This window comes from Nomascus leucogenys, chromosome 4 (assembly GCF_006542625.1).
Source record: "Nomascus leucogenys isolate Asia chromosome 4, Asia_NLE_v1, whole genome shotgun sequence".
Lineage (NCBI taxonomy): Eukaryota > Metazoa > Chordata > Mammalia > Primates > Hylobatidae > Nomascus > Nomascus leucogenys.
Window position 1 is genome coordinate 118000427 of NC_044384.1, and position 27602 is coordinate 118028028.

General features: G+C 42.1%; 2 protein-coding genes across 6 annotated transcripts in view; one reads left to right on the forward strand and one right to left on the reverse strand.

Moving 5' to 3' along the window:
* The first annotated feature begins 2972 nt into the window (after positions 1 to 2972).
* The window catches only part of UBP1 (upstream binding protein 1), a 52625-nt gene continuing 27995 nt past the window's right edge, over positions 2973 to 27602 (forward strand). For 3 of the 5 annotated variants that reach the window (XR_004029794.1, XR_004029795.1, XR_004029796.1), the window contains exons 1-3: positions 3079 to 3643; positions 17905 to 18056; positions 27313 to 27389. Coding sequence is in view for 2 of the 5 variants with exons in the window: in XM_003256831.4 (XP_003256879.1) it covers positions 3531 to 3643; positions 17905 to 18056; positions 27313 to 27389 (342 nt within the window). In the remaining 3 variants the exon portion in view is untranslated. Of the gene's footprint in view, positions 3644 to 17904; positions 18057 to 27312; positions 27390 to 27602 lie in introns of all 5 variants that reach the window. The other 2 variants (XM_003256831.4, XM_003256830.3) reach the window with 2 other exon arrangements.
* Positions 20949 to 27602, reverse strand: part of FBXL2 (F-box and leucine rich repeat protein 2) — a 147368-nt gene continuing 140714 nt past the window's right edge. The window contains exon 16 of the transcript XR_004029797.1: positions 20949 to 21920. The gene's annotated coding sequence lies outside the window, so the exon portion shown is untranslated. The remainder of the gene's footprint in view (positions 21921 to 27602) is intronic.

The window sequence follows — 27602 nt, forward strand, 5'->3', positions numbered from 1 at the left end:
AAATCTTTTTTTGCAAAATTAAACTCATAAATATAATTTGTCTAAAGTTTTCTTTTAACACTATCCTTCTTTTATATTTTGGTCTCCTTATGACATTACTATTTAGCGCTGCTTGACACTTCTATTTTTTTTTCCAGACAGGGTCTCATCTGTCACCCAGGCTAGAGTGGCACTATCATGGCTCACTGCAAGCCTTGACCTCCTGGTCTCAAGTGATCCTCCCACCTCAGCCTCTGGAGTAGCTGGGACCACAGGTGCAGGTCACCAAGTCTGGCTAATTAAAAAAATTTTTTTGGCCAGGCGCGGTGGCTCATGCCTGTAATCCCAGCACTTTGGGAGGCCGCGGCAGGCAGATCACGAGATCAGGAGATCAAGACCATCCTGGCTAACACAGTGAAACCCCATCTCTATTAAAAACACAAAAAATTAGCTTGGCATGGTGGCAGCCGTCTGTAGTCCCAGCTACTCGGGAGGCTGAGGCAGAAGAATGGCGCGAACCCGGGAGGCGCAGCTTGCAGTGAGCCGAGATCGCACCACTGCACTCCAGCCTGGGCAACAGAGCAAGACTCTGTCTCAAAAAAATTTTTTTTTGTAGAGGCAGGGGTCTTGCTATGTTGCCCATGCTGGTCTCAAACTCCCAGCCTCAAGAGTTCCTCCCCTCTTGGTCTCCCAAAGTGTTGGGATTACAGTTGTGAGCAACCATGACCAGCCAACACTTTCATTTCTATCCTCCAGAACTCTAATTTTTTTCGTTGTTTTTTTGTTTTTCGTCGTTGTTGTTTGTTTTTCTAAGGACAGGGTCTCATCTTGTCATCCGGGCTAGGGTGCAGTGGCACAATCATGGCTTACTATAGCCTCAAACTCCCAGGCTCAAGTGATCCTCCTGCCTCAGTCTCCCTCGAGTAGCTAGGACTACAGGAGCGTGCCATCAAGCTCAACTAATTTTTTTTTCTCGTAGAAACGGGATCTTGCCATGTTGCCCAGGCTAGTCTCCCAATTGTTGGCCTTAAGCCATCCTCCCAAGCCTTAAGTCTTGGTCTCCCAAAGCGCTGGGATCATAGGCCTGAGACACTGCCCATCCTGAGGCTCAACTTCTAAATATTTGACCCAGTACTTCCTTAGGGCACAGCCTGATTGAAAAATTGATGGTAGCTTGTACTTTTACACTCTCTCCAAAAACCAGAGAAGTATCTTCCCCCAATTCCATTTCTCCAAATTTTCCAACAACTAATAGTAGGCCTGGCTAATCTGGTTATAGACTAGGTTATGCAAGTGAGGTGAGATCATGGAATGAAGACATGTCTGAGACCCCCAATGAGACCAGTGTTTCCCTTGACTATCCAATTGTTTGTGCAGATTTATTTGTAATAGTGGAATGGAGCTTCCTGAACTGATGGCCAATCTAATGTTTTCGCCTGGAAAAGGAGAAATCTGGATTAGTCAAATAGCCCCGGTTTAGCTACTTACTGCGTGACCTTGCACTGTGTAATCTTTACACATTTTCACTTAAATTCCCTCATCTCTAAAGTGTTCTTTTGTATGGCTTTATCAAATGAAATGTTTGCAAAAATGTTGTGTAAAGAGAAAAACATTCTCTAAGTTAATTTTTGGTTTTTTTTTGGAGACCGAGTCTTGCTTTGTCTCTTCCCGGGTTCAAGCCTTACTCCCGCCTTAGCCTCCTGAGTAGCTGGGATGACATGCGCGCGCCACCATATCCAGCTAATTTTTCTTATTTTTAGTAGAGACGGGGTTTCAGCATGTTGGCCAGGATGGTCTCCTGACCTCAACTAATTCACCCGCCTCGGCCTCCCAAAGTGCTGGGATTACAGGCGTGAGCCTGTAAGTTAATATCTAAATCACACAGGCGTTGAGACTATTTTTTTCTGGCTCAGTGCCACTGTTTTATTGGGCTGACATTTTAATCTATGTATTTTTGCACTTAAACTGGCGAGTTGGGGCGGGGCGCTCAGCATTTGGGTCTTATTCTTAGGCAGTAAGTTCGATGCAGGGCGAAGCCCGGGCCTTGACATTCTCTTCAGCAAGGATTCCGCCCGTCAAGCGCCAGCAGCCGCTCCTAAGGAACTCTGATCCGTACACTGGCTCTGTAAGTCAGCCTCTGGCTCCTGCTTTCTATTTCATCTCTTTCAGTAAAAGGATTTCTGTCTTTTGGCCCTAATAGCGCGTGCCCAAGCTAGGTCGCTGAGGAAGACCCTTCGGGCCTTCTGAGCAGCGTAGCTGTTACTGTGGCACGTCCTAATGGTTCGGTCCAAGGTCAGGAGACTGCCTGCCGTTAGCATGACCAACAGCTAGTTCAACTCAGGATAGCCAAGCGGCTCACGGCAATGCAACCAATAGGGGAAGTCTTTCCAGAGCTCTTTCTCAGGAGCGTTGATTGGCTTATTCTCACGCCAATCAAGGTTTTCTGCACAACTGGCTTTTCTGTCACCAGATGGGGTGCGAACCGCTCTCTCCCCCGGTAGAGAGGGCAAAAAGCAGACAAGACCGGGAAATACCACAGAGGAGCAAATCACCTCCGGAAGTGGTGTTTTGGGTCGCTTTCTACCATGCAGTCCAATGAACTCTTTCTTTTGGCAACAAATTCCGTCTTCGAGCCCGCCCGAGGCGAAGAACATTTTGATTGGTTGCTTAGTCGGGGGACACAGAGACTCACGGGAGCTTCGTCCAAGCCCTTGCAGGTATTGCTCAGTTGGCCTGTCAATCATCTCGCTCGCGTGAAGGGGCGGAAACTGGCAGCCCTTTTGGCACCGCCTCTTCCTGGGCTGCTGTGCGGGGAGGCAGCGAGGCCACCCCGGCTGGGAACAGCCGCGTGGGCGGGGCCGCATTGCACCCTCTGGACAGTTCCTGGGCCGCGAGGCGCGGGGAGTGGCCCTAAGCGCGGGGCTGTACGGGGAGGGCCGGGGCGTGGGGCGAACGCCGGGGCGGGGTCGGGTCGGGGCGGGGCCGGGGGAGGCGGAAGCGGCGCGTGAACCTAAGTCGGAGCCGCGTTGAAGCTAGCGTCCGGGCCGGCGGAGCGGCGTTGGCGGGGTTGGCCGGGGCGGTGTGGCGCTACAGCCTGGGCGGGCCGGGGGCGAGGAGTCAAGGCTGGGGAGCGGGTGACGGGCGGGCGGAGGGCTTGCCCCCGTGTGGTCCTCGGAGCAGCCTGAGGTCCAGCCTCCGAGCGGTCCCGGAGGAGGATGCGACCGGGGGGCCCCGGGCGGGGCGGTCGGCGGCGGCTGCAGCGCTAGCGGCGCGGGGGCTGGGCGGCGGCGCCGGCATGAGGCGCAGGGCCGGTGTCCGCGGGAGGGTGGCGCTGCCGGCGGCCCGGCCGCTCCCGCTGCAATTGCTTGCTGGGCTCGCCGTGCCCTGCCAGTGGGGCCCCCGCAGCTCTCGTCCCGGCCGCTGCTGGTGACCACTCGCCGCCCCCCCGGAGGCTTCACCCGCGCCCTCCCCCAGGACGCGCCAGCGGAGCTCCGGCCCCTTCGCCCTGGACGCGGAGGCCGCGCTGTGCGGGGCGACGGCGAGGCCGGAAGATGGCCTGGGTGCTCAAGATGGACGAGGTGATCGAGTCCGGGCTGGTGCACGACTTCGACGCCAGCCTCTCGGGCATCGGGCAGGAGCTGGGCGCCGGCGCTTACAGCATGAGGTACTGGGCTCCTCGAGCGGGGAGAAGCCTCTGTCTCCTTGGGGAAGGCCTGCGCAGCCCTGAGTCTCTGCCAGATGCGGCTGCTCCCAGAGGTGCGCGGGCCTCCTGGGCTGCGGGGCCGGAGTTCTGCCGCGTGGCGGTCGGGGGCCATGGAACCCCAAAGGCCCGGGTGGGGGAGGATGGCCCCGCAAGCTTCGGCCTCGGACCGCTCCTGAGTGCTTCATATTTGCTGTACAACACGCCCAGCTATTAGGATGGCTTAGGTTGGTGGGGGAAGGGATTTCCTTTCCTTACAAGTGATTTACAAGTCCCATTGGAGCTAGAATACACTGTACGAAAAGGCGGCACTTACATTGGGAGAATACTGTCCAGCGTTTTGGGATGAGTTCCTACTCTATTGTCCTACATTATGGTCTTTTCTGGCTGCAGATTTTAATCACTTGATGTTAGTAAATTATAATTGAAAGAGCAGCGGTGGGAGTAGCACTGTGACTTCGTTGTTTTTTTGATTGTCTCAAAGTGAAGTTTCTCATTTTGGAGACTACTCTCTCAGGCTGTTTCCTCTTGAGGGTTTTAAGATGCAGTGATTGCACCACAAACAATTGTTTAGTCTCTGCTGTCGGTACCAGCAGTCATTCATTTTAATATGGAGAGATTGAAACAGATCTGAGCTTAGTCTCTGCCCTTTATCCTTTTTAACTGTTAGGAGTTTGGAAACTCTGTATTTTTTTAGTGGCTTTATTGAAATATAGTTTACCATAGCGTTGACTTGACTAATAAAGTCTAAAAATCAGTGGTTTGGCAGCTTTTCAATCATGTGAATTAAGTGTAGCTTTCTGTTCTTTAGAAAATGTCTGGTGTCTTGGAAGTGCTCTACAGTTTCCCAGTAGCATTCGTACATCTTACTGCAGCTCTAGAGGAGGACTTCTGGGTCAAAGCTGGCCTGGAATCTTGGTGGCTACTCCTTGAAGTAATTGGGTCTTTAAATCTTCAAGAGAAATTCTGAGCCGTAAAGAACTCTCAGAAAGTTTGGAGACATTTCTTGGAGTGTGGAAGTGAGTGGTGGAAAGCATATTAAACCTGGAGTTCCCCAGCGTCTGGCTCTCATTTGGTCTTTGCTGGGCTTCCTGAACTTGGCACCTCTTCTCTCTGCAGTTGTATAACTTAAGGCCTGTAGATGAGTTGGCTTATTTTCTAAAACAGCTGTTTCAGTTGTTGAGGAAATTGAGCTACTGAAAGTCATGGAGTCACCCCAGAGGGGAGTATTAGAGGCAGTGCTTCTCTAGTGAAAACGCACTCCTCTAGTGCCATTCTGCTCCTTAGCTCTACTGGAAACACGAGGCTTACAGTCAAGGCAAAGGAGGCACGTGAAGCAAGTTCAGTATGTGTCTCTCCTCAGTTGCTTCTCTTTTATGGTAAAATGAAAGTTTGCTGCTGAAAAGTTTACTTATTGATAGCTATTTTGAGCTTTTACTTTTTTCTAGGGTTTTATTTGACCTGTACTTTGATTTAGTGATTCAGCCAACTTACTAATGTAATAATAACTTCTGTGTGTGGTTTATTTCCATGAAAAGGAAGTACAATCTTGATGATTTTAAACCTTTCCCTGACCATGTATTTTTAAAGTAATATGTGAGATATTTGTAATTCTATGTAAACTACAGTACTCTTTACAGGGATAATTTTCCCTTGAATGCTTTTTTGGTTGTGTCGTTTAATCTAAATTCAAAGAAATTTGAAGGTAATTGCCATTTTTAAGAAGCTTATTTTTTTCATATTTGAGTCCTCAAAAACTAAGAGATGAGAGTGCTTGCCTCTTGCAAATTCAAGGCCCTTTGTTTGAAATTCTCAAACCAAGGAAATTCCAAAATTGACTCGATAAGGAGAAAATCTGAAGAAGGCGTTAGCTGCTGCAGACCTCCCTGGACTGCAGTTGTGCTTTCCATGCCTGGCCCTGGAGCCCTGAGAGGGTTGGGGTGCCCATGAATGGCTCACTCATTCTCCAGCTTGAGCATTCAGTCACTTCCTCTGGCATCCAGTGGGAAGGAAAGCTTATCTTTCAAAGTTCAAGAAGTAAACTTGAAGAAATTACTGGAAAAATGACTTCTTGATACAAGTTGATTTTGTAGGCAGCTTTCCATTTTTCTTTCAAAATGAAACATGCTTACTGTATTTGCTTTTTGGATGGCTTAAAACAAGAGGTATTTCTTAAGACTTCTGTTAGGGAATGGTTTCCTCATCTTTTGGGAGGATAGTTTGAAAGGAAGAAATGGCTTCTCTCAGTGGTCTGACTTAAAAATAGCCAGGTGTGGTGTTTGGTATTCTTATAGACCTAGCTACGTGGGAGATTGCTTGAGCCCAGAGGTTCAGGGGCATAGTGTGTGCTATGATTGCACCTGTTAATAGCCACTGCACTCCAGCCTGGGCAAGAATGAGACCCCCTTCTCTTTCGTTCCCCCCCCTTCTCTTAAAAAAGTGGGAAAAATATGTTTGTGTAAAATAATGTAGGCTGGTAATATTGGGAATATATTGGGGCTAATTACTAACATTACCTTTGCTTCTCTTTTTTTCTTTTGGCTCTGGTTCTCATGTGTTCTGTGTGTGCTGTTGTATTATACTTTTTTGTTGTTGTTTTTGTTTAGGTTTTTTTGGTATTATATTTGGATGTGAGATGTGAACTGCAGCAGATTCTATTTGAAATGAGGCAGGTCATAAATGTTTTTAAAAATCTTGGTTACAGTAACAGGATTTTAGAGATGGGTAGAGACCTTAGAAACCTTTTAGAGTCTAGACCACTCCTTTTCTTATACTGTAAATGCATTATCTGAGGGTCATAGATGTTAAAGTGATTGGCTTAAACAGATGAAGGCTGATTTTTCCCCCACACAGAGTGAAGACTGAAACCCATGGTAACTTGAAATCTGGGTCATTCTTGTTTTGTGAAGTATGGAGTAGATAACCAAATGACTTTAAAAAATAATACTCATTAAAACTCAAAGAGGGTCTTTTGGACCACCTGGTAATTTTCTTTCCATCTCACTGTATGAAATTTATCATCTGTAGCCAAGTTAATTTTTAGGATTTGGGGGCTCAATATTGAAATATTTTTGAAGGTTATAGGAAGTAATGGCTTGTGTAGCTTACTCTTATAAAAATTTTGATATTAAATTATTACTTTAAAAAAGGTATTGTCTGAGCCCTGTTTGTTAAACTTCGCTGTGGTATAAATCTCGAAACAAAAGATATACATTATATATTTTGAAATGGGAGGTACATCCATAGTTTACAAATAATTTGCTAAATCAAAACTGCTTTGAGTTAATGACAGATTTCCTATATTGATTGAAAGATAAAATGTTTATTTAAGAATCTATTGTACAACAAGGTTACTATAGTTAATGATACAATGTATTCTTGAAAAATGCAAAGGGTGGATGTTAATGTTCTCACCACAGTGATAACTGAGGTAATACGTTTGTTAATTGGTTGAATTTAAACACTGGACAGTGTATATATGTCAAAACATCATGTTGTACGTGGTAATGCACACTATTATCTGTCACTTTTTAAAAAGTTTAAAAAAATTAGTGTTATAGACCCTGTAAGGTAACAGAATTTCAACTTAGATGAGTATTAAGTTAGTAAAGGATTAGTAAGGGTAGAGTTTATTATGTAGCTATTAATAATTGATGATTTTCTTTTGGTCTCATGCTAAAATAGAATATCCCTGAGTAGGTGATATATATCTTGGAAGTACAGATGATCTGCAACTTAGATGGTTTGACTTAAAATTTTTGTTGTATAAGCCATATGCATTCAGTAGAAACACCTTCAGTAGACACTGTATGTTGTATTTTGAATTTTGGTCTTTCCCAGGCTAGTGATACATAGTATGATGCTCTCTTGTGATGTTGGGTAGTGGCAGTGAGCCATAGTTCCCAGTCAGTATACTGTGTTGCCAAGTGGTTTTCCCCGACTGTAGGCTAATCTAACTGATCTGAGCATGTTTAAGGTAAGCGAGGTAAGCTATGATGTTCAGTAGGTTAGGTGCATGAAATATTTGTTTGAGACTAGGTCTTGCTCTGTCACCTACACTGGAGTACAGTGGTACAATCATGCCTCACTGCAGCCTTGACTTTCCTGGGCTTATGCAGTCTTCTCACCTGAGCCACAGAGTAGCTGGAACTACAGGCAGTGCCACCATGCCTGGCTAACTTTAAAAATTTTATTTTTAGTAGAGATAGGGTCTTGCTATGTTGGCCAGGCTGATAAATTTATCCGATTTATGATATTTTCAACTGACAATGGGTTGATTGGGACTTTATTATATGTCAGGGAACATCTGTGTAGAACAATTTTAGGATTAGTGAAATTTCAAAATTTTATTATGGGTTCTTCAGAATACTCCCAGAATTGGCAGTAATTCTGTTTTTTTCCCCTAGAATCTTTTCATGAAGCAATTTCTATAAAACTTCTAATTTCAAGGTTTAACAACTTTTTCCTGGATTTAATCTTGGCTGCAGTACAGGAAATGATTTAATAAATTAACTCATTTAAAAAATTTATTGATTTATGATTATAGTGTCCAAATTTTAAAATTTATTACTGTAAAGCTAAGGTTGGCAAACCTTTTCTGTAAAGGGCTAGGTAGTAAATATTTTAGGCTTTGTGGGATGTATGGATTCTGTCACATTTTGTTTTTTACAACTCTTTAAAAAATGTAAAACCAGATCGGGTGCGGTGGCTCACGCCTATAATCCTAGCACTTTGGGGGGCCAAGGTAGGTGGATCACGAGGTCAAGAGATCGAGACCATCCTAGCCAACATGGTGAAACCCCATCTCTACTAAAAAATACAAAAATTAGCTGGGCGTGGTGGTGCATACCTGTAGTCCCAGCTACTCGGGAGGCTGAGGCAGGAGAATCGCTTGAACCCGGGAGGTGGAGGTTGCAGTGAGCTGAGATCGTGCTACTGTGTTCCAGCCTGGTGACAGAGAGAGACTCCATCTCAAAAAAAAAAAAAAAAAAAAAAAAAAAAAGTGAAACCATTCTTACCCCATAATTACGTAAAAACAGGCTGGTTGGATTTAGCTCTTAGGCCATAGCTTGTCAACACCTGCTCTAAAAGATAGAGTCACTGGATGCAGTGGCTCACGCTTATAATCCCAGCACTTTGGGAGGCTGAGGCAGGTGGATCACCTGAGGTCAGGAGTTTGAGACCAGGCTGGCCATCACGGTGAAACCCCATCTCTACTAAAAATACAAAATTAGCCGGGTATGGTAGTGCATGCGTGTAATCCCAGCTACTGGGAGGCTGAGGCAGGAGAATTGCCTGAGCCTGGGAGGCGGAGGTTACAGTGAGCCAGGATTGCTCCACTGCGCTCCAGGCTGGGGTGACAGAGCAAGACTCTTTCTCCAAAAAAAAAAGGATTTGCTGACTATTGAAACCTTCCTTTCAAGAGATTATTTTTATGTAGTCTAAGAACTGTCTCAGCTAATTTATGTAATTCCATTGTCTATAGATTTTTATTGTGTTCAGTTTTTAAAATTAGGGTTCCCCCGCCCCTGTAAGATATAGTACAGTTTATATCCTTCAATTAGGACTGTTTGAAACTTGGTGGTTTATTGATATGGTCTCCTAAACTTGATGTTTCATCATAGTGGCATTTGTTGGTTTGCCAGTACACATTAAACATTTGCTTTGGCTGGAAATACCATCTGATACTTTTTTTTTTCTTCTTAGCTGTAGGTTCTATGACTGATATTATTATTATTATTATTTTTTTTTTTTTTTTTTTGAGACGGAGTCTCTCTCTGTCCCCCAGGCTGGAGTGCAGTGGCGCGATCTCGGCTCACCGCAACCTCCACCTCCTGGGTTCACGCCATTCTCCTGCCTCAGCCTCCCGAGTAGCTGGGAATACAGGCGCCCGCCAACACGCCCGGCTAATTGTTTGTGTTTTTAGTAGAGACGGGGTTTCACCGTGTTAGCCAGGATGGTCTCGATCTCCTGACCTCGTGATCCGCCCGCCTCAGCCTCCCAAAGTGCTGGGATTACAGGCTTGAGCCACCGCGCCCGGCTGACTGATATTATTATTATTATTATTATTATTATTATTTTTAGAGACAGGGTCTTGCTTTGTTGCCCAGGCTGGAGTGCAGTGGCTATTTGCAGACTTGATCACTTCACACTACAGGCTCTAATTCCTGGGCTCAAGGGATTCTCCTGCCACAAACTCCCAAGTAGCTGGACCCACAGGTGTGCCACATGGTGCCCAGCTTCATGACTGAATTTAAAGGAGGCTCTGTATTATTTACTTTGCTTGTTTTGGGACAGATCTAATAGATGAATATGAAATTGTCAGCCTTTGGTGGTAGAGTCTTTTTTTTTTGAGACGTGGAGTCTCGTTCTGTCGCCCATGCTGGAGTGCAGTGGCGCTATCTCAGCTCACCGCAACCTCCGCCTCCTGGGTTCAAGCGATTCTCCTGCCTCAGCCTCCTGAGTAGCTGGGATTACAGGTGCATGCCAACACGCCCAGCTGATTTTTGTATTTTTAGTAGAGGCGGGGTTTCACCGTGTTGGTCAGGCTGGTCTCGAGCTCCTGACCTCGTGATCTGCCCGCCTCGGACTCCCACGGCGACCAGCCTATGGTAGTCTTTTTTTTTTAAAAAAAGGCTGGGTGCGGGGTGGCTCACACCTGTAATCCCGGCATTTTGGGAGACTGAGGTTGGCGGATCACTTGAGGTCAGGAGTTCGTGACCAGCCTGGCCAACATGGTGAAACCACATCTCTACTAAGAATACAAAAATCAGCCGGGCATGGTGGCATGTGCCTGTAATCCCAGCTACTCAGGAGGCTGAGGCAGGAGAATCGTTTGATCCCGGGAGGCGGAGGTTGCAGTGAGCTGAGATCGTGCCACTGCATTCCAGCCTGGGCGACAGAGTGAGACTCTGTCTCAAAAAAAAAAAAAAAAAAAAAAAAAAAAAATTAACTCTGAGTTTTTCGGACATTGTGAAATTGTTGCCTTGATATGAACTATGACAAAACTAGTTTTTACTCATTCATGTATTCATAGTTGAACTTTTAACTTAAAACTTTTCATTTTGAAGATTTTCAAGTTACAAAAGTAGTATAGAGAGTTCACATGTACCCTTCACCCAGCTTCTCCTACTTATACAACCAGAGTACCATTGTCAAAATCAGGAAATTAGACTTGGTGCAATACTGTTATCTAAATTACAAAATTTATTTGGAATTCACAGTTTTCTCCCTTTTGTCCTTTCAGATTCCAATCCAGGATTCTGTATTGCATTTAGTTTTTGTGTCCTGTAACAATTTTTAGTTTTTCCTTCTTTTATGATTTTGACACTTCTGATGTGTAGTGGTTAAAACTGTTGTAGAAACATGTAATTTTTTGGTGTGGGTGGGGAATGCAAAGATAAGATACACTTGTGAATGCTATTTAGCCTTGAAAGGATCTCTTATTTTTAGCAGTGATTTTGAGTAGAGTAGGACCACAGTTGCTTGTATTTGTTTAGTTACTACTTTGTCTCAATCTATCTAAATATAAATAGGATGCTGTATATGTTGTAGTAACTTCATAATGAAATTATCAAGAAATTTGAAAACATTAAAAAATTTATTTAGAATAACAATTACAAACCATTGTGTTTTAACCAAAAAATTTTTTAAAATTAAAAAACTTTGCCAAAACAGAGAACTTAGCCGGAAGAGGGTCACACTCTGTTACCCAGGCTGAAGTGCAGTGGTGCAATCATGACTCACTGCAGCCTCGACTTCCTAGGCTCAGGTGATTCTCCCACCTCTGCCTCCCTAGTAGCTGAGATTATGAGTATGCGCCACCATGCCCGGCTAATTTTTTTGCTATTTTTTGTAGAGACGGTGTTTCACCATGTTACCCAGGCTGGTCTCTGGGCTCAAGCAGTCTGCCTGTCTCGGCCTCCCAAAGTGTTGAGATTACAGGTGTGAGTCACTGCACCCAGCCAATTTTAACTTTCTTTGGATGAGTAAATGTTTGACTATACATGTAATTCATTTAATGGACATGAGAGTATTCAGATTTTGTTAGTAGTGGTTGGTTCATGACCTTGGCTGTCAAGTATGTCTTTCCTGCTGCTCTGTAGTTTATACCATAACGTTCTCATCCATTTCCTCCCCTACTCTTCTAGAAAGCTTAATGACACCTCCTCAACCTCACAACTCATCCTCGCCATGCCTATTTTCAACTGATTCCCTTAGTTATTTACTGGGAAAATGGAGCTGTCTTTTTTCGTTTTTTTTTCTTTGAGACGGAGTCTCACTCTGTTGCCCAGGCTGGAGTGAAGTGGCAGATCTCGGCTCACTGCATCCTCTGCCTTCCAGATTCAAGCGATTCTCCTACTTTGGCCTCCTCAGTAGCTGGGACTACAGATGTGCGCCACCATGCCCAGATAATTTTTTTGTATTTTTTAGTAGAGACAGGGTTTCACCATACTGGATAGGCTGGTCTTGAACACCTGACATCATGATCCGCCCGCCTCAGTTTCCCAAAGTGCTGGGATTACAGGTGTGAGCCACTGCACCCGGCGGAACTTTCATATACTGTACTGGCTTGTGAGTTTTTCTATGGTGTATTTAGGTGTGTATTTCTTATTTATTCTGGTTTGGTCATTTGGGCTTCTTGAATCCATGAATTGGTGTATTTCACCAGTTCTAGAATTTGCTCAGCCTTCCTGTCTTCAGTTTTTGCCTCTATTCCATTCTTTGCTGAGACTTCAATTTAATGCAAAATCTTCTCACTTGGTCCCTTCTTAACTTCTTCATTTTCCATCGTTTCCCTCTCTGTGCTGCTTTCTGGATAACTTCTTTTTACCTATATTCCAGTATTCCAGTCTCCTAATTCAGTCTTCACTTCTGTCTGAGCTGCTATTAAACCCGAGTTCTTAATTTGGACAGTTTTATTTTCCAGTTCTAGAAGTTCTATTTGCTCTTTTTCAGTTTTACTGTCCTTTAAAATTTCCTGTTCCTTGCAGATACTTTCAGGCTTTTCTTTTATTTCTTTAAACAGAGTAAGCATGATTTTATAATTTGGATCTGATAATTCCAGCATCTGAAATCTCTGGTGGTCTGTGCCCAGTCAGGAAAATAGAAATCAGTGAGATGTCTCAAGCAGAGAGGGATTTAGTGAAGTACTTGATTGCAAAGGAGCTGGAAGGGTTGGAGGAGGAGGCCATGTTACCTGGTTGTTCTTGGGCTTGTTGCTGGAGGCATGGCTGCTGATCCCCTGAAATTTTCCGCAGCTGCGTTCCATGTGGTTGCCTGTTGTTGCATCTGGCTTTTCCCTTTCCCGCTCTTTAATTTCCTACCAGTGTTTGCCTTTGGAGAACCTGACAAGACTGTCTAGCAAGAATTCTTCTATATGTAGTTTTCAGGCTTCTAACCTTCTGCAGTAGAGGCAGAAAAGATCTGAATACCAACAGACAAAATCTGGAACTGGATATATGTCGTCTGTTGCTTTTGCTGTTGGTTTTTGCTTCTAGAGTCTTGTTTGTCCTTTTATGCCTGGTTATTTTGGGGTACTGGCATTTCAAAATTACTTGGAATAATCTGATGCTTAAATCTTTTTCACTTGCTTGTCAGACCCCTGGGAGCCCTACCTGTCAGTGGTTCCTCGGACCACGCTGGAGAAGCTAACCGGTACTTTCTCTTCACCCTTACCCTGAGCATCTAGTTGTTCTCATTCCAGTTTAATGTGGATGGCTGTATCCTACACCCACAAGGCCACTAAAACTACAGTATAGCTTTGCAGTTCTTTCCTCAGGTTGGGTAGGTAAAAGCCACTTTCAGTTCTAGGCTTGCTTGGAGTTATTGCACTTTTTCAGATTTCGGCCTGTTTCCTTATCTTGTTAGTTCTTCAGTACTTTTAAGAATATATGGGTTCTTTGACAACTTTTTTCCCCCTATTCTCAGTGAGGGTGGATGGGGTATAGGTTCATTTAAATTACTTATCCTGCCATTACTAAACAGTTCTCTATGTTGTTTTTTCTATTTAGTTTCTTTCATGTCTCTTTAGAATTCTCATTTAGCTTCCATATATGTTTTATCTGTCCTGTCCTTAAGAAAAATTCAAATTTTCACTGTTTTTGAAAATTAGTACATTCATATGATTATATTCAAAGGCTGTGAGAGGGTGTATAATGCAGTCTCTGCCTCACACTAGGTCTTGCAGTCATTCATTTGTCCTCCCTGAAGGCAGCTTACATTGCTGGATTTTTAGGTGTCCTAGTAGATTTTTATACTTCATTTGATCAAGCTTGTTGTGATTTTCAAGTCTTTTTTAGCATCCTGATTTTCGGTGCTAAGGTACACTAAAATTTACCAAAATGTACATCTTTCAGTTTTGCCTTCTAAAATGCATCATTTGGGCCTGGCGCAGTGGCTCATGCCTGTAATCCCAGCACTTTAGGAGGCCGAGGTGGGTGGATCACTTGAGGCCAGGAGTTCAAAATCAGCCTAGCCAACATGGGGAAACCCCACTCTACTAAAAATACAAAAATTAGCCAGGCATGGTGGTACATGCCTGTAATACTAGCTACTTGGGAGGTTGAGGTGGGAGGTTGAGGCTGTAGTGAGCCATGATCATGCCACTGCACTCCAGCCTGGGAGACAGAGCCAGACCCTGTCTTAAAAAAATAAAGAAAGAAAGAAACACCCTACTTTTAGTTCCGTTTAACATTCTGTCTTTAGTACTCAAAAGTCTGTTTCCATTTATGGGATTACAAAAACCATCAAGGTTTTAGGACTTTCAACATAGTAGAAATTATAATCTTGTCTGGAGACCTAGTTTTCAATCTTAATACTAATTGGTTGATTATTAAAACAGCAATCAGTTCATTGATTCAGCAAATATTTGAGCTCCTTTGTGCTAGATGCTGGCAACAGTCATTGAAGAAACACATAGTTGGAGTTACGTGCTTGTGGCAGATACAAACTAAGTCAGTCGTGTATATTGTTGGAAAGTGGTAAGAGCTGTGTATAGAGCTAGGGTAGGGAAATTGGGAGTGTGGGTGGGAGGACTCCAGTGTCATGTTGTCACTGAAAAGATGACATTTGAATGAAATGAGCCATTAGGATATCCAGTAGAAGAGTAGAACCAGGAGGCCGGGGTAGTTGGAGCAGGGGGAATGAGGGTGACGAGAAGAGGGGTTGAAGAGCAGGTTGCATAGGGCTTTGTAGGATTTCGTAAGGGCTTTGGTTGAAAGTGAGCTGATGGAAGGGTTCAGAGAATTGAAATGGTTTTAACTTCTGTTTGAAAAGGATCACTGGTTGCTGTGTTGACAGGAAGGCATTTTCTTAATTAAGTAAAAAATTAATTGGAAATTCAATAGCAAATGATCTTTATGTGTTTATATGTTTGTTCAGGAGTCATTTAGCACTTACCATGAGCATAATATTTTCTGTGTGGATGGTCGAGGCTATAACCAAGTGAAGAAAAAGTGGTTGTCTTCTAGGATCTGAAGTATATAAAGTTGTGTCTTCCATATGTGACAATTTATTTATAAAAAGCCATTCTCAGGCAGTTATACTTCTTATTTTGATGATCTGTATCTAATGATCAACCCAAGCAGTTAGCATTGAAATGTTAAAATTATTCCCTGTGTTATTTTTCAGTATAATTAATGGTTCTGAGTCACAACTTTCATTCTTGTTTTCTTTCTCTCTGAGAGGGTTTTAAATGCTTACATATATACATAAAATGCAGTATATATTTTTATCTTTCCTGGGGCCAATTTGACTGCTATGACTGATTTTTATAAAGAGGTGATCTGATTCTTTTTTTTTTTTTTTTGAGTGGAATCTCACTCTGTCACTGAGGCTAGAGTGCAGTGTCACGATCTCAGCTCACTGCAACCTCCGACTCCCAGGTTCAGGCAATTCTCTTGCCTCAGCCTTCCAAGTAGCTGGGACTACAGGCGCACCCCACCATGCCCAGCTAATTTTTGTATTTTTAGTAGAGACGGGGTTTTGCCCGCCATGTCTCGAACTCCTGACCTCAGGCGATCACCCGCCTCAGCCTTCCAAAGTGCTGGAATTATAGGTGTGAGCCACTGCTCCTGGCCTGAAGTCTTCTGAAAAGTTTTTATATCTGCCCCCAAGGCAGGAGCTCAGGTGGGGCAAAATTCCTAGGTCAAGGTGTTGAGAGAACTCTATGGGAATGTTGGAACTATTGCTAACCATGTGATCCTTGGTTATTACTTGTGTACGTAGGAGTGTTTTGACAATTCCTGGGTATAAATAAGAGAGGGAGAATTAGTGGATAGTTAGTATCTTTGAAAATCAGCACAGTGCTTTAATAGAAATGCATGGGGGGAGTAGGGACTACTGGTGGGATAACGTTCTCTCCTGGGGTTTCCGTCGCATTTCACTTGTTTTCACATTCTGTTTTTGAATTGAATTGAATTGACCTGGCTACCCAAGTATCTGAGTGAACAGCTTGTAGGAAAAAAAGAGAAAATAAGCAGTTCAGACAAGTCCCTATTATTGGTGTTGATATAGTATTCATTTGATATTTTGTTGTTGCTACTGTTATTATCATTTCACTTTTTATTGAAAAATGAGTGTAGAAAAGTTAAGATACAGATGTACAGCTCAGATAATTATCTCAAAAACAGATAATCACCTTCCATACATTAATAGGGGAAATGTAAAATTATTGCAACCCCTTTGAAAAACAGCTTGGCAGTTGCTCAGAAAGTTAAACAGAGGTGGCGTGTGATGGCTCACGCCTGTAATCCCAGTACTTTGGGAGGCTGAGGCGGGCAGATCACTTGAGGCCAGGAGTTTGAGACTAGTCTGGCCTACATGGTGAAACCCGTCTCTACTAAAAATACAATTAGCCGGGTGTGGTGGCACATGCCTCTAATCCCAGCTGCTTGGGAGGAGGAAGCATGAGAATGACTTGAGCCCAGGAGTCAGAGGTTGTGGTGAGCCAAGATAGCACCACTGCACTCCAGCCTGGGTGACAAAGCGAGACTTTGTCTCCAAAAAAAATAAGTAAAATAAAGTTAAATAGAGTTACCATGTGATCCAGTAATTCCAGTTCTAGGTGTATACTTAGCAGAATTTATCTACACAAAAACATGGAAAAGTGTTCATAGCAGCATGATTCATAATTGCTAAAAAATGGAAACAACCCAGATGGCCATCATCTGAATGGATACAGAATATGGTATGTCTATACAATGGAATGGAGCCATAAAAAAGAATGAAGCATTGGTACATGTTAGAACATGGATGGTCCATGAATCATGCTAAGTGAAAGAAGCCAGTCACAAAAGACCACATAGTCATATGATTCCATTTAAATGTCCCAAATAGCAAATCCGTAGAGATAGAAAACAAATCAGTGGGTGCCAGGGGCTGAGTGGGTCTGGGATAGTGTGGTGAGTGACTACTAATGGGTATGGGATTTCTTTTTGAGGGGAGAAAATATTTTGGAATTCAAGAATTAGATACTGATGATGTGAATATACTTAAAACCACTGAATTACAAACTTTAAAAGGGTGACTTTATGATATGTAAATTATATTTCAGTAAAGCTGTTAAAACCAAACAACATCCAATATAGACTGTCCCAGAAGACCCCTCATCACTCTCCCAATCAGTGCCCCAGGTTATTCTTGGGGGAAGAATAGCAGCTGTTGCGACTGCTACTGCTCCCATTTACCTCTCAGAAGGAGCCATTGTTTTAGACTAGGCATGAAGCTTTATGTTCTTAACACTTGCCAAGGCACAGCAGGGAACTTTTTGTAAAACCCCATTTTAATCAGATGCTTCTTTGTAATTCCATGGTGTCAAGTGTGACCTACCTTTGGCAGCAGTATTATTTCTTGCCTTTCAAATCAGGTAGCTATGTACTCTTGACTTGCTTTTTTTTTTTTTTATAGAAAGAATCTGGACCTTAAAGTTTTAAAAGAATTTTTTAAAGTGCCATATATATATATTCAGAGCTGCCCTGTCGCCCTCCCCCACTTCCTACCCCGAGATAGCAGTTGTTAATGCCATCCTTTAGATGAACCACATAGCATTAATAGTTCTTTTATTCTACATATAATTTCTGATCTTAAATTTTTAAAAAAACTATCCCTAAATGTTTATATGCTTTTAAATATTTCAGACAAGATTGGGTGCATTCAGGATGATATGGCTGTAGACAAATATTTCAAACCCAAAGTAAGGTCAGTGTTGATTTTTTGCTTTTCAGTGATGTCTTGGCATTGCCCATTTTCAAGCAGGAAGATTCCAGCCTTCCATTGGATGGTGAAACAGAGCACCCACCCTTTCAGTATGTGATGTGTGCCGCAACGTCGCCAGCAGTAAAACTGCATGATGAAACGCTTACTTATTTGAACCAAGGTTAGTGTGGTTATGTCACATTTGACATGTAAGAATTTACAGAAATACAAAATAATATTTTGGCATTGTAGCCTAGATTATTGGTAATAATTAAAAATTAGGTTCTTTTTCTTAAATTTTACAACTTAATGAAAATTGTAGGAATTTTACTGTGAGCAGCTGAAGTACAGTTTGTGTAAACTGATTTGCATTAAAGAGGGTCTGAGGAGGAAGATTTATTACAGGATTTTTAAGACATAATCCAAAGGACTAGCAAGTAGGAAACGAAGTCAGTTATTTTTAGGGACAGTGATTTCAATGTGGAACTTGAGAATGAATCAGACGTCCAGCTAGCAAGGAACCTGGATTTTGAACATGAAGCAGTTCTGTGCTGAAAATAGACTTAAGCTGCACCAGGATGGAGTCTGTGGCTAAATAAACATCACATTTTATCCCCTATATCTTGTTTGTAGTTTATGTCAGGGTGTTACGAAAGGGATGGTGGGGAAGGAGGGAAAATAGTAGAGATGTGGGGGGTAGAGTTTACCTTTTTTTTTTTTTTTGAGACTGAGTTTTGCTCTATCGCCCAGGCTGGAGTGCAGTGGCGCGATCTCGGCACACTGCAACCTCCGCCTCCCAGGTTAAAGCAATTCTTGTGCCTCAGCCTCCCAAGTAGCTGGGATTACAGGCACACAGCATCATATCCAGCTAATTTTGTGTAATTTTAGTAGACAGGGTTTCACCATGTTGGCCAGGCTAGTCTCAAACTCCTGACCTTAAGTGATCCACCTGCCTTGGCATCCCAAAGTGCTGGGATTACAGGCGTGAGCCATTGCACTCGGCTGAGTTTATCTTTGGAAAGAGGAGAGTTTGCCCTTTGCAGTTTGGGCACAGGCTGATGTGACTTACCCCTGTAAACAAAAGTACTTTGAATGCAGGAATTAATTTGTTGGATACATGTACTGAAAGCAGGTTGAATTCTGATTTTAAACAATTTTTTGAACATTTTTACTGTTATATGCTCATTGTAGAAAAACCGGGAAATATGTGAAGAGATAATGCCAAAAATTGACTAACATTTTTGGTCTGTTTCTTGAATGTATATACATTTTCTTTCAAAAAATTAGAATTATACATCTGTTCACTTAAGAGTAGTGTTTATTTTTCTGTCATTAAATAGAATTTTTACTCGAAGTTTTGGAAAGAGCAATAGATTTTAGACTTTTACATGTGATTAATCTGAAATGTGGAAGCATAACTTACTTCTACCTTTTCATTTGATATATAAGTTTAGAATCTATAAGGTTTTACCTTCAGGTAGTCCTGTCTCTGGCACTTGTGACAATTCCCTGTTTGTTTTTATATTTAGTGTTTGGATAGGCAATCACTTATTTGAGACTTAAGTTTTATATTTGAAAGAACCTTAAGAACTTATTTGGTAATCTGTTTTAGACATAAAAATAACAGAAGAAACAATGTAGGGGCAAGGATGTTCACTGTAACTTTATTTCTAAAGATAAAAAAGGAAATAACCTGAATTTTCCTTACTTGTGGAATAGTCGATTAAGTTCTGTTACATACATACCATGGAATGAATTAGTACACTTACACACCCTGTTTAAAGCAACATGTAGGATGTGCATTTATTGGCCTGGGGGAATGCCCATAATTTATCATGGTTGTTCTTAAACCAGATAAAGATATTTCATATCGATAAAAGTCATAATCCACCATCTGTAGTAGCGATATAGTAGACTGACACTAATTGATACTGTGCATCTAGCATTGTACTAAATACATGTGTTAACCTTATTCAGTTATCACAGCGACCCTAGGAGAGGTTTATTCATTTTGTAGATTAAACTTAGAGCAGTTAATTACCTTGCTCAGTGTCAATTTGGAAAGCTTAGGTTTTAATAAAATTTTTTTGAAGTATTACAATAATGTGCACAAATCTTAATGAATTTTTACATATATATTCCCTTGAAACTACTACCTATTTCCACCTTTTCTAGTACTCCAGCAGGCTCCCTTGTGCCTCTTTCTCAGGTGATACCTCACTCGAATATAATCAATATAAGGGCAGGTGATTTTCTTGTACTTTATTCTGCTTACTGCAGTATTAATGTTGAGTATTTTCTTGGTTCTGGAATTGTGTTAATTTATTTCTTGATTTTTCCTAGTCTTTTCAGAAAAAAGGTAGAAAGCTGAACTGTATATGTAGACATGTTTAAAACAACATACATTTTAGTAATTTAAAAAAATACAGGCCGGGCACGATGGCTCATGCCTGTAATCCTAGCACTTCGGGAGGCCAAGGTGGGCGGATCCATGAGGTCAGGAGATCAAGACCATCCTGGCCAACATGGTGAAACCCCGTCTCTACTAGAAATACAAAAATTAGCCAGGCATGGTGGCGCACACCTGTAGTCCCAGCTGCTCAGGAGGCCGAGGCAGGAGAATCACTTGAACCCGAGGCAGAGGTTGCAGTGAGCCAAGATCACACCATTGCACTGCAGCCTGGGTGACAGAGCGAGACTCTGTCTCAAAAAAAAAAAAAAAATTTGTTTTTGAGTAATTTTAAAGGAATTGTACTTTTATGTACCCTTTTAAAAGAAATTATAATACCTTTCAAAATAATACCTATATGAGTATCACAGTATATATAATAGTGTGTTGTGCTTTGCACGGACTGTATCTTAGCATTTATCATCTTGACAAAAAGTTTTAAACCCAGAATTTTCCATGAATCCTTAAACAAGTTTTTAATTTTCTATAAATGTATATTTTCTTCCTTCCCTTCCTTTTCCTTCTCTGCTCCCTTTCTCTTCTCCCCCTTTCTCACCCCCTCCTCCTCTCCCTCTCCCTCTCCCTTCCTTCTCCCTCTCTTTTTTGGTCTTGCTCTGTCACCCAGACTGGAGTGTAGTGGTACAATCATGACTCATTGCAGCCTTGACCTCCCAGGCTAAAGTGATCCACTCACCGTAGCCTCCTGAGTAGCTGGAACTACAGGCACAGGACACCATGCCTGGCAAATTTTTAAAAAAATTTTCGTAGAGATGGGGGATCTCACTATTCATTGCCCACGCTAATCTCCAACTCCTGGGCTCAAACGATCTTCCTGCCTTGGCCTCCCAAAGTGCCGGGATTACAGGCGTGAACCACTGAACCTGGCTTTTTTTTCTTCCTTCCTCCCTCTTCCCTTCTTTCCTTTTATTTGTTTGTTTTTAGAGACAGGATCTTGCTTTGTTGCCCAGGCTGTTTTGGAACTCCTAGGCTCAAGCAGTCCTCCTGCCTCAGGCCTTCTGAGTAGCTGGGATGTAGTCCTTAAAGGTATATTTTTCTAATGAGAGGATTCATAGCTTTTTCTAGATTTGGACAAGGATTGGACCAGACTGAGACATTTCTGAGTATCTTTCACCCTACCTCGTTGTCTACTGAATAATAGAAGCTTGCTAATTTAAAGTAGTAAGACAAACAAAGATCCAGACTAGCAAAGTATCTTCAGCTCACTAGACTTGCTTTTCTTTTCCTTTTTAATTTTATTATTTATTTATTTATTTTTTGAGACAGGGTCTCACTCTGTTTCCTAGGCTGGAGTGCAATGATGCAGTCTTGCTCACTGCAACCTCTGCCACCCAGGCTCAAGAGATTCTCCTGCCTCAGCCTCTGGAGTACCTAGGACTATGGGCACACGCCACCACGTGTGGCTAATTTTTGTATTCTTAGTAGAGATGGGGTTTTACCATGTTGGTCAGGCTCGAACTCCTAGCTTCAAATGATCCACCCACCTTGGCCTCTCAAAATGCTGAGATTACAGGTGTGAACCACCACGCCCAGCCAAAATGGTCATGCTTCATGAAGAATATTTGCCACTGTGTAATGCTGTAAAGAAAATAAAAATCAAATTTGGTATAGTCTTCACTTTGTCAGTAGAAATTGGAGCAAGTTTTCCTAGTTGTATTGATGTCTTAGTGTCATTTTTTGAGTTCTTTTTGAACCTCAGAGGGACTGAGTGTAAAAACTTATTTGTGTTTAAGGCTGGGTGCGGTGGCTCATGCCTGTAATCCCAGCATTTTGGGAGGCCGAGGTGGGCAGATCACATGAGGTTAAGAGTTCAAGACCAGCCTGGCCAATGTGGTGAAACCGTCTCTACTGAAAATACAAAAGTAGCTGTGAGTGGTGGCGCACGCCTATATCCCAGCTACTCGGGAGGCTGAGGCAGGAGAATCACTTGAACCTGGGAGGTGGAGGTTGCAGTGAGCCAAGATTGCACCACTGCACTCCAGTCCCCCGCCCCAGCCCCCCGCAAAAAAAAAAGCAACCTGTATTTGTGTTTGCCTGGTTATGCCTGAATAAGAAGAGGAGTTAAGTCCCTGACTTTAACTGTGGAGTAAAAACCAACATGGAGCCACCAGAGGGTGGAGTACACATAGCTGGCTTTCCCTTTGGGCAGGGATCTGGCTGGAATAGGCTGCCTTTTGTCTTAACAGCTGGGGGCTGAGCCTTTGATGCTTCCACACCTGATAATATGAGTGAGACTTCTGATCTTACCCCCTTGCTGACTTGCTACTGCTGGATCAGCCCCTAACTCTTCAAATGAAAAGAATTTCTCCTTGTTACTCCCCAAATAAATTTTCATTTGGAGACCAAATTCTACTTGGAGAATACTCTGCTAAGAATGTTAATTAACACACCTGTAATCCCAGCATTTTGGGAGGCCAAAGAGGATGGATCATCTGAGGTTGGGAGTTCGATACCAGCCTGGCCAACATAGTGAAACCCCATCTCTACTAAAAATACAAAATTAGGCTGGGTACGGTGGCTCATGCCTGTAAACCCAGCACTTTGGTAGGCAGAGGCGAGTGGATCACAAGGTCAAGAGATCGAGATCATCCTAGCTAACATGGTGAAACCCCGTCTCTACTAAAAATATAAAAATTAGCTGGGTGTACTGGCACGTGCCTGTAGTCCCAGCTACTCAGGAGGCTGAGGCAGGAGAACTGCTTGAACCCAGGAGATGGAGGTTGCAGTGAGCCAAGATTGTGCCACTGTACTTCAGCCTGATGACAGTGTGAGACTCCGTCTCCAAAAAAAAAGCCAGTATGGTGGCACACACCTCTAATCCCAGCTACTTGGGAGGCTGAGGCATGAGAATCGCTTGAATTTGGGAGAGGGAGGTTGCAGTGAGCCCAGATTGCACCACTGTACTCTAGCCTGGGCAATAGAGTGAGACTGTCTCAAAAAAGAAAAAAGAATGTTAATAAAATACAGATATAAAGCCCTAGAAACAGCATGTTTATTGGATTAAGAATTCCATTAAATATTTCAGAAAGTTCTTTTTGCTTAGTTTCATTTTTCACAACAGTAGATTTCCTCCTGATTAGTTTCAGTTCACGTTACTAAAGTTTCATGATAGGAATAGGACTTTAGAAATAACGTTTCTAAAGCATTGAACTTAGCAAAGTGGGGGCTGTCACATCTTGGGCTCCATGTTGCCCTGCAGTCCCATTTAATGAAGCTAGACTAGAGTATGTGTCTTCAAAGGTGGGTGGGGACATGAATCACAACAGTTATATTTTTCAACTCTGGCAGAATTTTTGCATTTCTGAGCCAGAAATGGAACAAAAAATAAAACATGAAAAGTAAATTGAGAAGATAAAGCTAAAAATAGGACTAGCATCTGAGAATATTACTGTTGGACTATATTAACTTTATATTTCATTAATACTGGATCCTTCTTTATATATCAGTTACAACCTAGATTGTTGTTTCAGGAAGCCGTGGTATTAAAATAATTATGGATTGGGGGACAAATTAGGAAATTTCTAAAAGTCTGGTTGTTCTCTCAATGGGTATTACCATTGAAGAATATAATAGTTTCCAATAGGGAAACCACTTTAAGCACAGCAAGTGTTATAGAGCCTTTTCTTCTGGGTATTTTTTGTTTGTTTTTTTGTTTTGTTTTGTTTTGTTTAAGATGGAGTCTCCCTCTCTTTGCCCAGGTTGGAGTGCAATGGCGCGATCTCGGCTCACAGCAACCTCCGTCTCACAGGTTCAAGCGATTCTCCTGCCTCAGCCTCTGGAGCAGCTGGCATTAAGCCACCACGCCCAGCTAATTTTTGCATTTTTAGTAGAGACGGGGTTTCACTGTGTTGGCCAGGCTGGTCTCAAACTCCTGACCTCGTGATCCACCCATCTCAGCCTCCCAAAGTGCTGAGATTACAAGCGTGAGCCACTGCGCCCAGCCTAATTTTGTATTTTTAGTAGAGATGAGGTTTCACCATGTTGGTCAGGCTGGTCTTGAACTCCTGACCTCAAGTAATCTGCCTGCCCTGGCCTCCCAAAGTGCTAGGATTACAGGTTTGAGCCACTCCACTTGGCCAACTCTTGGTTTTTCTGCCTCAAGTCAGCTCCTGGCTGTCTTTGAGGTCAGGAAATGGTGACTCTTCTTCAATTCCTTGATCAAAAATCAGGAGTAATCCTCAACTCTTCTTTCTGTTACACTTCACATCTAATACAGCAGAAAACTGAGGGATTTATACTGATCTGATAGGTGAAAAATGATTTCAGTGTGGTTTTAATTTGCATTTCTCTAATGGAAGTTGAGTGTCTTTCAATATGTTTAAGAACTGTTGGCATTTCCTTCTTTTGTGAACCCACATGTCCATTTCATTTGCTCATTTTGTTCCTCTAGGGATATTGGACATTTGTTAGCAATTTTTTTTTTTTTTTTTTTGGAGACAGAGTTTCGTTCTTGTTGCCTGGGCTGGAGTGCAGTGGTGCAATCTCAGCTCACTGCAATCTCCGCCTCCCGGGTTCAAGCGATTCTCCTGCCTCAGCTTCCCAAGTAGCTGGAATTGCAGGCATATACCACCACGCCCAGCTAATTTTTGTATTTTTAGTAGAAATGAGGTTTCTCCATGTTGGTCAGGCTTGTCTCGAACTCCCAACCTCAGGTGATCTGTCCGCCTTGGGCTCCCAAAGTGCTGGGATTACAGGCGTGAGCCACTGCGCCCAGCCTATTTGTTCACAATTTTATAGGAGCTCTTTATGTATTGGGGAGATTAGCCCTTTATGTATAATGCCACTTGCAAATATTCCCTCCGTTACACATTTTTTTTTTTTTGTCTTGACCAATCAGAATCCTTGAGTCAAAGGGTATAGTATTTAATTTGTTGACAGGTGCAGCCACATTGCCTCTTAAAAAGACTTTTTAGTTTATATTCTGTACATTATTCAAGATTATTTCTCCCCCACACTTGGCCATTTGATTTTTAGTTAAATACTTCTTTGTTTGTTTGTTTGTTTTTGAGATGGAGTCCCGCCCTGTCACCCAGGTTGGAGTGCAGTGGCGTGATCTCAGCTCACTACAACCTCTGTCTCCTGGGTTCAAACGATTCTCCTGCCTCAGCCTCCTGAGTAGCTGGGACTACAGGTGCGTGCCACCATACCTGGCTAATTTTTCGTGTTTTTAGTGGAGATGGGATTTAACCGTGTTAGCCAGGAAGATCTCTATCTCCTGACCTCAGCCTAATTAAATACTTCTTATGGCCAGGTGCGGTGGCTCACGCCTGTAATCCCAGCACTTTGGGAGGCTGAGGCGGGTGGATCACCCGAGGTCAGGAGTTCAAGACCTGCCTGGCCAACATGGCGAAACTCTGTCTCTACTAAAAAATAATACAAAAATTAGCTGGGCGTGGTGGCGAGCACCTGTAATCCCAGGTACTCAGGAGTCCAGGGCAGGGAGGACTGCTTGAACCTGGGAGGCAGAGGTGGCAGTGAGCCGAGATTGTGCCACTGCATTCCAGCCTGGGCGACAGAGTGAAGCTCCCTGTCAAAATAAATAAATAAATAAAAATTAATATTTCTTATTGATCTGATAATCAGCATAAACCTTTTGTTGATTTTTATTTCCTAAATTCTTGTGAGGTTGAGTGTAATTTTAAATATAAATGGTGTATTTTTCAAAACTTTATATTCTTCATTTTGAAAATTATTTCTTACTGTTTTCAGAATATAGATCCATTGTTAAATTTAGTGCATATATCTTCTTCCAATCTGTCTCTTAGTTTAACTTTTTAAAAATGTCTCTTGCCATACAGGTGTTTTTTAGTGTTTCTCTGTCTGTTGAATGCATGTAAGCAACTTTTCTTTGTAACTGACTATATATATATGCTGTTTTCCTTCACCAGCCTTGGAGTGATGTAGTTGTATTTTGATAACCCCTTGTTGAATTTTGACCCTATAATCTAGAATCCTTTGTATATTTTTTCTGTAAGCCCCCTGGGAGTATGGACAAGGTGTTGGTAGTTATAAAGATTCTCAACTTCATGTGATATTATAAGCATTCTTTAATTTTTACTGATTTTCTGCGTGCCAAATTATACTATCATTTTTATTATTTAATAACAGATAATCCAGAAATCATTTTTTGTGGATTTGGAGTACATTATTAATTTTTTTACAGCAGCATTTTCCTAATTATTTAGATCGATGTGTGAATATCTGTGTTTTCTAATAAACGCTAAAAGTGGAAACAACCCAAATATCCATCAGCTGATGAATGGATAAACAAAATTTGGTATGGTCTTTACACAATGGAATAGTATTAGGCAATAAAAAGGAATGAACATTGTTTGGCAATAAAAAGGACTGATATATACTACATATGGGTGAACCTTGAAAACATGCTAAGTTTAAAAAGCAAGGCACAAATACCCACAAATTGTATGATTCTGTTTATAAAAGTATCCAGAGTGGGCAAATCATAGAGACAGAAAGTGGATTGGTGATCGATAGCAGTTGGCCAGGTGGGGTTGGGGGAGGGATGGGAAGTGACTAATAGAGGTTTCTTCTTAGGATGATGCAGATGTTCTAAAACTGGTAGTGGTGATGGTTGCACAACTCTGATTATACTGAAAACCAATGAATTACACACTTCTTAAAAATGTGAATTTTATGGTATGTAAACTATATCTCAGAAAAGCTGTTACAAAAATTAGTCTTAGGTAATGCAAGCATAATAAAAATTTAGTGTAAGAGAGTGGCAGATGAAGATAAATTGACAGAGAAACTCTTGTCTCATGTAATAATGTAAGACAGAAGGTGGTGTGATTTTCAGGGAAGAGAAGGATCAACCTGAATTTGCTTCCGTAGCAAATTAACAAACTATCATTGTGTAATGTATGTTCTGAGAAACATGCATTTTGAATTATGTTAAGCAAAGTGATATTCTTTATAAGGACTGTTTTTTATACACAATTTATTTAAATAGGTCAGTCATACGAAATTCGGATGCTGGATAATCGGAAAATGGGTGATATGCCTGAGATCAGTGGAAAATTAGTAAAGGTAAGGACAGTCCATTTTAATTCCCAACGGATATTGCTGTGATTGAATGAGTTTTTGTTTTTAAAAAAATTAATTTTACTTCAATAATTGTTGTATTACAACTTTTTAACTTTATGAGTTATATTTTGTTTATTCACCTGTAAAATGGGAATTATAGCAGTTATTGGGTAGAGTAATTTTGAAAGACCCTTGGAAATCAAGGAGCAATAGCAA